Source organism: Idiotropiscis lumnitzeri, chromosome 12 (assembly GCF_059441095.1).
Source record: "Idiotropiscis lumnitzeri isolate Australia: NSW breed Sydney's pygmy pipehorse chromosome 12, RoL_Ilum_1.0, whole genome shotgun sequence".
Classification (NCBI taxonomy): domain Eukaryota; kingdom Metazoa; phylum Chordata; class Actinopteri; order Syngnathiformes; family Syngnathidae; genus Idiotropiscis; species Idiotropiscis lumnitzeri.
Window position 1 is genome coordinate 1,424,775 of NC_142402.1, and position 11,310 is coordinate 1,436,084.

Sequence of the window (11,310 nt, forward strand, 5' to 3'; positions counted from 1 at the left end):
TAAAAGTGGACAGAGAGGGGGCTTGCCTAACATTCAATAGGAGGTCATTCCATAGGGAAGGAGAACACAAAAGGCGCATTTCCCCCTGAGGCTGCGCTTTGTCCTCGGCAGCTCCAGCAGCATTTGGTCCACAGACCTGAGGCAGCGAGCAGGTGCGTAGGGGTGGAGGAGCTTGGATCAGATAATGGATGGATGGATGGATAATAAACTAACCACTCGAGGGTGCTGGAACTGAACAAATGGAAAAGAACTTGGGCTTTATAACAGATTTGCAAGTATTAATATCATGACATGACGACAACAATATGCTGTTGTCACTGTCATTGGGTTAGCTCTGTAGCTACAAACATAGTAGTTGAGCGTTTTACTCTATGCATGACTAAGAAATTTACACTCAATGCAATCATGTCACTAACGTTAAAGTATGATTGTTCTTGGTTTCATTTGTTATGCCTAGAGACTGAGGGGATGAGGTAGCAACATCGCTGTACGTTGCACGTTGTCACTGGTGCAATTAATCATTAAAACAGTGATTTGTTCAACTAATTTAGTTTTCTGTAAATTATTTATCTTTTTATTATTCATTTTGCAATAATGTCGTTGTGGTTGCAAGACAAGTACATTTATTAAAAAATGAAAAACAAAACAGTGTGAGTTGTCATATTTAAGATTTGGCGTTTTCTAAACAAAAAAGTACAGATAAGAATACACTTTAGGCGCCAGATTGATAAGCAGTATTGTTTAGAGTAGTAATATCAATAAATTATTTTCGATACCAAACCCAACACATGACAACTGACAAAATAATCACTCTTTTATTTGTTTATTGTGCACTTAAAATAAAAAAGGCTCAGTAATGCCGCCACCAAATTGTTAACAAATGCGCATCGGCCGAACGTTTCGCCAAGATCTACCGAAAGTTGATGCCGTATGTAGCACAACAAAAGTAGCCCACCGGTCTGTTTCAAAAATAGCTCACCATTAAAGGGACACTGTGACTTACTAAGAAGAACTAAAACAAAAAACAATGTGAATATCCATCCATCCATTATCTGTACCGCTTGTCCTCACAAGTGTCGGGTCTGCTAGAGTTAATCCCAGCAATCTCCGGGCAGTTGGCGGGATATACCCTGAAGTGGTTGCCAGCCAATCGCCTGGCACACATAGACAAACAACCACCCGCGCTCATACTCAAACCTAGGGGCAATTTAGAGTGTCCAATCAACCTGCCATGCATGTTTTTGGAATGTGGGAGGAAACCGGAGTACCCGGAGAAAAGCCATGCAGACACGGGGAGAACATGCAAACATCACACAGGAAGGCCGAAGCCGAACCCATGACCTCTGCTGAGTCTCATTGTGAGGCCATCGTGCTAACCAGTCATCCACCGTGCCGCCCTATGTGAACATTTATTTAGTTAAACTTAACATGATGCATGTTTCTTCTCCCAAATATTCTATATTGACCAAAAAATGTGAAAAAGAGCTTTTTTGTAAAAGCATGCATTTGAAGCATAATTTCAGTTTTGACAAAACATTTTTGTCTTTTGTGACAGCTCAAACATCATAGTTATGCTTTTCTCCGATAAAATAACAACAGCAGCACTACAAAAAGTGGTTTTGAAAACAAAATAACAGTATATTTGCACATGCTCAAAAGAACTACATACAAAAGTGTGTGAGTGACAGTGTGTGTGTTTGTGGTGCGTGCATAGACCGTCCGCTTAACACCTATACAAAGGAAACTTTTTTGTGTGTGTGTGTGTGTGTGCGGTATCCCCTAAAAAAATGCCTTGGTGCAAGGGAACACTACACATCGCACACCACATACGTGTTTCTCTGGGATGGCAGACCTGGAATTTTTTGCCATGGGTTTCAAATATTTTACCCTGTTTCGAGAATGGTACAGACCACTGGGTTTGGAGTCAAAATAATTATCTGCAAACCGGTCTGTGCCATCCACAATGTGCTGGAGAAAATCTTTAGTAATAGATGCAGGAAATCCACTGTTTGCTGCAGCATCCAGTGGTCCAGGGGGCGCCGTGGAAGTGATGTCTTTTGGCTGTAAGCCTGAATCATCCCCATCACTTTTAAATGCACGCCTTGAAATTTACAGAAATATAAACAATTGCAAATATGACATATTTTATTGTATGTTGCTGCAATATGAATACTTTCATTCACCTTTCTTTGCACCAACAATGTGAGGTGTATTTGGCTGCCGAATGCACAATATGTAATTTATATTTATATGTACAATTACCACATTTTTTTTTACTTGCTTCAGACTTATATTTCCACATCTCTCTCTTTCCCCCCCCCTCTCCTCTGGCTCCCCCCCCCCCACACACACACACACATACACACACGCATGCTGCTTAGTTACAGTTAACCTTTCATCTTAATGAAAAAAGTTAAATGAGCAGAAGCAGTATTAGCAGAGTTCTGTTCGAACCAAATGCATTTTTGTAAGCACACAAGCAAGAATGACGATAAGCAAGTATCAAGCGTATATGCGTCATGCTGCACATGTCATGCTGCACATGTACGGGACATATTTTTTTCCGCATGTACAGGACGCATAATCGGTACATGTATTATTAGTATTACTGGCAACTTCAAAGTAGGGCATACTGATGTGTATAACACTTATGAGAGAATGAAGGGCGACAAAGCTTTGAATGGGAACTGAACTTGCAAGCTACTTCGCAGGAAGACCGCAGGATTATTGTAGTTGTTGTCTATGGTTGTTTGCTGTCAATTCCCATCAAGATGGATAAGAAATGGAACCTGGCCAGTTCCCTCTCGTTTACTTCTTTAGTATCTTGGGGTATCAAGTGATAGGATTGTTCTGTGGTTGAAAAGCACCGGCAACAGATTGATGTGGTCATCTACCACCTAAGTGATTTGAATGACAATGACGACAGAAGTAGCACTACGCAAGCTAGTGGTAGACGCACCAAGTAAACAAAACTATGTGATTATTGTGTAACTAAAAAAAAACGAAAGAGCGGCAAGAGGAAAACGAAAGCAACCATATATTACAAATATACAAATCGAAATAAATATATATATGTATGTATATGTGTATATATATATATATATATATATATATATATATATATATATATATATATATATATATATATATATATATATATATATATATATATATATATATTATAATGACTTATTCATTATATTTATATAAGCAGGAAATGTTCATCTCTCTCTCTCTCTCTCTCTAATCTCGTTGCACACTTGAGTACAATGACAATAAAGGGAATTCTGATTCTGATTCAAAATTAATTAGGAAACAGAATTTTTCAAGGAAGTTACAATTACCATGGTGCAATAAGTGCAAATATGTTAAACACGTGTTTATACTTCTAATAAAAAAAATTACCTTAGCTGTCTGTGAATCTGGGAACATAACTTTCACCAATTCACTAAAGTGGTACGCAGCCGCGAATGGGATGTTGTGCTCCGCAAGGAAATGGCAGAAGAGGATTTCGGCGTTTGTAGCTTTGTGGGATGACGCTGGATTGGCGGTAGAGACAAAGTGTGTTTTGCTTCTCGCCACATTCTCCACGTGTCCGGCAGTTTTAAAATGGCTCTTCAAATTATAGAATCCACTCGCAGCAACTTTAACGTCTCTCTTGCAAGGAACACAGAACGAAAATTGAGGCCCTTTTGTTGCGGATTTAATCCATTCAGCATATTCACCCTGCAGTGACTCCCATTCCTTTTGGTGTCGACCTGATGCTTGAATTTTTCGTTTCTTATTTAGCGGTTCTCCCATACTTGCTTGCTTGCTTCGACGATTTTTACTGAATGCAACACTAACAAGCGGAAATGCAGACGGTTAACGGCGCATGCGCATGTCATGCTTTATCAAAAATACAGAGCTTTCGCACATTATTATTATTATTATTGAATAGAATAGAATAGAATAGAAATCCCTTTATTGTCATTGTACTCAAGTGTGCAACGAGATTAGAGGGCTCCCCTCTCCAGTGCAATACAACAATAATACAGACAAATATATAAATTAGATAAATAAATAAGAGAGTGCAATGGAATTTAGTACTGAATAGGGTATATAAAAGCACATCACAATGCTGTTCTGCAAGGTAGGGGTGTTCTCGTGTGTGTGTGTGAGAGTTCAGAATGGAGATGTGGACGTTCCACCCACAGGAAGTGAAGGGTCAGCCGCTTCCTGTCTTCTCAAACGTCGACGTAAACTTCGATTATTTTTTATTTTTTTTTATTAAAATTTTTTTGGGCCCGTACAAAAGTCGGTATACGGCATACATGATTTGGAATGATAAAAAAACATACGAAATACAGGGAAAACGTATAAGTTGACAGGTATGCAATGCCGACGTGTCACAGACAAACGTAGTGTTCGTAACCGATTTCATCGTAGCCTGTGTAGTGTGACATTATCGACGATTGGTCGTTTGCCATTTGGGATGCTTCACGACCACCAAGACGAAGTCTGGAAATTTTGAATGTCTTGCCGCACAGGGTGACACGTCCCACGTCGTCCTTTGATTGGTTCTTTAGCATTGACCAATAGGAAGAGAGTACCCTCCTACTTTAGATGAGAGACAAGATGAACATACAAGCAATCAAAATGGAACAGACAGTTGAGAAGAAATACTAAGTATACATAACATTTCAACTATTACTGTGTTTTCTAACAGCAAAGCCAGTAGATCATTAGCAAACATTGTGTCAGTCAGCAAGTTTGTTACCGTAAATTCGTATTGGAGAATAGACGGTCCATACTGCACTCTCCCCACCATCCAGGAATGCGTCCGTAGTCTCTTTTTCCCCTTTTCCTAGCAGAGAACCAACAAACGCAACCAGCAAATATTCCTCAGTCGACATGAAAGGACGGCTGCTTGTCCCCTCGATGGACTTGCTCCGATGAATAGAATCTTGATGTAAGCATGCGACGATTAGGCAAGGTCTGTTCAGTGACAGACTTGAATTATATTATCTTATAGTCTGACTGCATGACCATTATGAATGACATAAAAGTCATGGCAAGTGTGACTTTCATTGCATGGAGTCCCACACTTGAAAAGGGAAGGATTTGACCAGACTCTGGATTTCCCTGTGTTTTGGTTTTGTTGACCAGCGACAGGAAGGTAAAAAAACTTTTAAACATACAAAAGACAGAGTATTCAATTCAAATCAGTATTTACATTAACAAAACGGAGCACACCCCCCACTCACCGTAGAGGAACACGATGTGAGGCGCGCGCTCCTGGCTATTAACCCCAGGAAAGCTACTGGACCCGACGGAATACCAGGCAAGGTCCTCAGAGCATGTGCCCACCAACTGTTTTCTGCAGGATCTTTAACCGCTCCCTGGCTTAAGCAGTCATCCCCTCCTGCTTGAAAACTTCCACCATTATTCATGTCCCCAAAAAGTCACCCGCAATCCTCCTGAATGACTTCCGTCCTGTTGCTCTCACGCAAGTCATCATGAAGTGCTTCGAGAGACTGGTTCTTCAGCACATCAGGGACTGCCTTCCTCCCACTCTGGACCCCTACCAGTTTGCATACCGGGCTAACAGATCCACTGAGGACGCCATCGACACTGCTCTGCATGTTGTGCTGGGCCACCTGGAACAACATCAGTGCTATGCCAGGATGCTCTTTGTGGACTTAGGCTCGGCATTCAACACAATCATCCCGGACATCCTCGTCGCCAAACTGGACATTCTCGGCCTCCCTGCCCTCACACACATCTGGATTAAGGACTTTCTGACCAACAGACCCCAGACTGTGTCCCTCGCCCCCTACACGTTCTCCACCCGTATGCTGAGCACCGGTTCCCCTCAAGGATGCGTGCTTAGCCCACTCCTATACGCCCTCTACACCTACGACTGCAGCCCGGCCCACGGTAACAACACCATCGTCAAGTTTGCTGACGATACGGCAGTGGTCGGTCTGATCTCGGGAGGTGACGAGACAGCCTACAGAGAGGAGGTCCAGAGACTGACGGCTTGGTGCGAGGACAACAGACTGCAACTCAACATTGCAAAAACAAAGGAGATCGTCATCAACTTCAGGAGGACCAAGACGGTGCCGCCCCTGCATCGAAGGCGTGTGTGTAGAGAGGGTCCACATGTTCAAGTTCCTGGGAGTACAGATCTCAGATGACCTTTCTTGGACACACAACACCACAGCAGTGGTAAAGAAGGTAGGTCTACCAGCGTCTGCACTTCCTGAGAGTCCTCAGGAAACTCAACCTGGACAAGAAGTTGCTGATGGCCTTCTACCACTCGTCCATCGAGAGCCTGCTGACCTACTGTGTCTCCACCTGGTCTCTCTCTCTTGTAGTTTCGTAGCCGATTCGGCCTTAGAATCCATGAGGTTTCGAATAGAGGAAATCAAAATACGCGTTGACGGGCTGCGTCCCAGGTTTCACGAGCACTGTTGTGGGGTAGCTTAAAGATGATCCGCTGACCCCCTGGTGCTTTTTTCCCTTGAATCCGTCCGCTCAGACTTAGGTTCTCGACTTCACCTTTCCTAATTGAATGGCCAAGGAACTTTGTCTGTCTGTTTTGGATTACCCGGATGAGCTCACGATTTCGTCCGACCCGTTGTAAGACTGACTCGTTGGTTTCACGAGTGGTGTATGACACACGTAGCATCCGACGGTACATCCACATTTCAGCAGCTTCTAGATTCTTTGTTGTCTTGGCGTTTAATGTCCAAGACTCGCACCCGTAGAGCAGGATTGACCAGATGAAACATCGTAGAAGTCGGTTCTTAAGATCAAGTGTGAGTTTGCGGTCTGTGAACAAGCTTCTCATTCGGTTGAAACCGTCCTTCGCCAGCGAAATTCTACGTCTAATTTCTTTTTCACAACGGCCATCATGGTTGATGACGGAGCCTAAGTAGTTGAAGCTTCGCATCTGTTCGATCTCTGAGGCCTGACATTGGAGTCTGCAAATGGGCTCTGGTTCACTCTTGGAGATGGTCATGCACTTGGTCTTTTTCTCGTTGATTTCGAGCCCAAAACGTAGGCTTTCCTCACGTAGTGCGTCAAGGAGCTTCTGGAGACCCTCTTCCGAATCTGCCATGAGGACGGTGTCGTCAGCGTAACGTATGTTGTTAAGCCTTCGACCACCACACAGAATCCCTTCTTCGATCTCGTTAAGCGCGCGAAGGACGACCTCACTGTACAAGTTGTACAGGTCTGGTGACATTGGACATCCCTGGCGAACACCCCGGCGAATTGGCGCAAAGTCTGTCAAACCACTTGGTAGGCTCACTGCTGCAGTCTGGTTAAAGTACAAATTGTACAGTACCCGTTTGTCTTTTTCATCGATCTGGATGTCATTGAGCATTTCGACCAGCGGGTTGTGTCTCACCCGATCGAAAGCTTTCTTGTAGTCGACGAAACATGCGTAGATGACTTGCTGGTGTTGGATGAAGCGCTCACTAAGCATCCTCAGAACAAAAATTGCATTTCTTGTTCCTCGATCTTTAACAAACCCGTACTGAATATCTGGGATCTCAGGCCGGATTTTGTTCCGAATTCTCTCCAGGATGATTTTCAGTAACAGCTTTAATGTGTGGCTCATGAGGCTAATCGTTCGGTGGTCTGAACATTCGAGTGCCTGCGGCTTCTTCGGTAGTGCGATGAAAATTGATTGGAGCATGTCACTGGGGATCTCCCCAGTATCATAGATTTTGTTGAACAAGGTACAGAGGCTGCACTGAGGCAGACCAAGTGAGGCTCCACAGGACAGTGAAAACGGTGCAGAGGATTATTGGGTGCCCTCTCCCCTCCCTGTCGGACGTCTACACCACCCGGTGCCTCAGCAGAGCTCTCAATATCGTCAAAGACAATACTCACCCGAACTCACACCTGTTTGACGTGTTGGCCTCTGGCAGGCGCTACATGTGCATCAAATCAAAGACTAATAGACTGCAAAACAGTTTCTTTCCGAGAGCCATCACCATTCTGAACTCTCTCACACACACACGACCACCCTTACCTTGCAGAACAGCGACGTAATGTGTTTTTATTTATCCAATTTCGTATTATTTTCCATCTCATTATTTATTCTTCTATTTATCTAATTTTTATATTTGATTAAATTATTGTTTTATTGCACTGGAGTGGGGAGCTCTCTAATCTCGTTGCACACTGTACAATGACAATAAAGGGATTTCTGATTTCTGATTCTGAGATTATTCTTGCTTAACTGGTGGCTGGATAGCTTTTGTGGAAAGCGGGGACTGCAGTTTATAGAAAATTGAGCCCCTTTTTGAGGCCTACTCGACCTGCTAGGGTTGGACAGCCTCCCCCCTTACTGAGAAGACCCCATCACTCTTTCTAGAAACATACATTACTGTTTGAGGCTTCCCTGTTGGTCCACAGATTGCATCTTTTTTCGATAATTGTCGTGCAAAGCCACAAAATGAAAGAAATCAACATATCAATATCAATTTCACCATTGAAAACATATTGTTCCCCAACAAAATACAGAATCTCGTACATTTTTGCACTGCTCATTTTATGTTACTCTGAATTAAAAGAGCACTTTCAAACTTTGTCCACTTGTCCACCTGCATTTTTTTCTGAGTCTGTAAATTAGCTGCCAACCTCTGTGCAGTCGTCTCCCATTCGCGTGTGGACTGCTTGCTAGCATAGTTTGCATGCTTTGTGACACAGCGACGGCTTATATTGTGTTGTTTGAAAACAACAACAGCTTCTTGGCATATGAGACATATATGAGACATATTTTCTTTGGTCCACTCATTTTTACAGTAGGGCTCAAATGTCAATGGTTAATTGTGAATATTATGTAAATTTATGTTTAGTCAATATTGCATGTCCTTCTTTCAGATATCACATTGAATGTGATGCCTTGTCTAAAGTGGAATCTGAGCAGAATGAGTTCATCAACCAATTTATTTTGCAGTAAGTATTTGCTTTTATGCTATATACTGTCATATTTCCACATTGCCTTACATAATACATTATGCCACATCAACAAGTCAAATTATAAATAAAATGGGCAAGAACAAGCAAAAGTACATTAAAAGGAGGATTGCAAACAAACCCACACTCACACGTAAAACATCCAACACCATCACACACAAAGTTATGTTTGTCTGCCAAACATTACTTTAGACAATTATACATATTGAATTCCTAACTAATAATTTGCAATAACAACTTGAGCAAGAGGTAGCCACACATTTTTCTGAGTCAACAGCATGTCCCCACAGTAACATTGTTGGACAAAATAAAAAGATTTGCTTTTATTTTATATCTTGAACATATTTAGATGACACTGATGGTCTCAAACCAAAGAAAAATCTCAAGGAAATGTGAGCTCTATCAAAGTCTACAAATGGGGCCAAACTTTTAATACAAATTTTAAATGCCTGATAAGTTGACTATATGGCTGCAGACCTTTCTTTTTGTTGTTCTTGGGGTGTTACATATACAACCCGAATGACCCTCCATGAGTCGTCACCTTACCGTGGTGGAGGGGTTTGCGTGTCCCAATGATCCTGTGAGCTAAGTTGTCTGGGGCTTTTTGCCCCTGGTTGGGTCACCGATGGCAAACAGGTCCTAGGCTAGGGTCATGTCTTGACTGTTGTTTGTGCTTTTGCACCAAATAACAGTAAACAGTACCCACCCTTTTTGGATTCCCCGGAAGAGGTGCTGGAGAGGGTGCGGGGTTCTGTTACTAGACTTCCGTGCTCGTCATGGATTGTCCGTAACGAACACCATGTTCAAACATAAGGGTGTCCAGATGTGCACTTGTCATTAGGTCACCCTAGTTCAATAATCAACTTTGTAGTCATATCATGAGATTTCCAGCCACATGTTTTGGACACTCGGGTGAAGAGAGGGGCTGAGCTGTCAACTGATCATTACCTGGTGGTGTGTTGGCTCTGAAGGTGGGGAATGATGCCGGTGTGACCCGGCAGACCCAAACGTATTGTGAGGACCTGAGAACGTCTGACAGAGTTCCCTGTCAAAAAGAGTTTCAACTCCCCCCACCGGCCGAACTTTGCCCGCTTCACGGGGGAGTCAGGTGACATTGAATCAGAGTGGACCATGCTTTGTGGCACCATTGTTGAGGTAGCCGATCTGAGCTGTGGCCCTAAGGTGGTCAGTGCCTGTCGTGGCAGCATTCCCCGAACCCGCTGGTGGATACCAGTGGTAAGGGATGCTATCAGACTGAAGAATGTGTCCTATTGGGCCTTTTTGACCTGTGGGACTCCAGAGGCAGCTAACAGGTACCGGCTTGCCAAGCGCAATACAGCTTTGGTGGTTGCTGAAGCAAAAACTCGGGTGTGGGAGGAGCTCGGTGAGGCCAAGGAAATCGACTTCCAGATGGCTTTGAGGAACATCTGGTCCACCATCCGGTGTCTCAGGAGAAAGAACCAGTGCACCATTAACACTGTTTATGGTGGAGATAGGGTGCTGTTAATCTCGACTCGGGATGTTAGGAGTCGGTGGGGAGAATACGTAAAAGACCTCAATTCCACCAACACGCCTTCCATTGAGGAGAGAGCCTGAAGACTCAGAGGTGGATTCACCTATCTCTGGGGTTGGAGTAATCGAGGTGGTTAACAAGCTCCTCCGTGGCAAGGCGCCCAGAGTTCCTAAAGGCTCAGGATGTTGTGGGAATGTCATGGTTGACACTCCTCTGTAACATTGCATTAAAATCGGGGACAGGGCCTCTGGATTGACAGACCAGATTGTTGGTCCACCTTTTTAAGAATGGCGACCGGAGAGTGTGTTCCAAATGCAGAGGAATCACACTCCTCAACCTCCCTGGTAAGGTCTATTCAGGGGTTCTGGAGAGGAAGGTCCGTCGGGAGTTTGAATCTCTGATTCAGGAGGATCAGTGTGGTTTTCGTCCCGGCTGTGGAACAGTAGACCTGCTCTACACTCTCGGGAGGGCCCTCGAGGGTGCATGGGAGTTTGTCCAACCAGTCTACATGTGTTTTGTGCACTTAGAGAAGGTGTTCCACCGTGTTCCCCGGGGAGTTCTGTGGGGTGTGCTTCGGGAGTACAGGGTACCAAGCCCACTAATATGGGCTGTTTGGTCTCTGTGTCACCGATGTCAGAGTTTGGTCTGCAGTGCCAGAAGTAAGTCAGATTCATTTCCAGGGAGGGTTGGACTCTGCCAAGGCTGCCCTTTGTCACCAATTCTGTTCATAACTTTTATGGACAGAATTTCTAGGCACAGTCGAGGGATTAAGTGGGTCCGGTTGGTCGCCTCAGTATTGCATCTTTGCTTTTTGCAGATGA

At 43.8% G+C, this 11,310-nt stretch overlaps 1 protein-coding gene across 7 annotated transcripts in view; it reads left to right on the forward strand.

Moving 5' to 3' along the window:
* Positions 1 to 11,310, forward strand: part of LOC148325150 (intraflagellar transport protein 20 homolog) — a 37,861-nt gene that overhangs the window by 19,777 nt on the left and 6,774 nt on the right. For 5 of the 7 annotated variants that reach the window (XR_015846149.1, XR_015846150.1, XR_015846148.1 and 2 more), the window contains one exon: positions 8,881 to 8,955. The exons of 1 other annotated variant lie outside the window; for it this stretch is intronic. Coding sequence is in view for 2 of the 6 variants with exons in the window: in XM_088311150.1 (XP_088167276.1) it covers positions 8,881 to 8,955 (75 nt within the window). In the remaining 4 variants the exon portion in view is untranslated. Of the gene's footprint in view, positions 1 to 8,880; positions 8,960 to 11,310 lie in introns of those variants that run through there. One more of the 7 variants, XM_088311151.1, reaches the window with a different exon arrangement.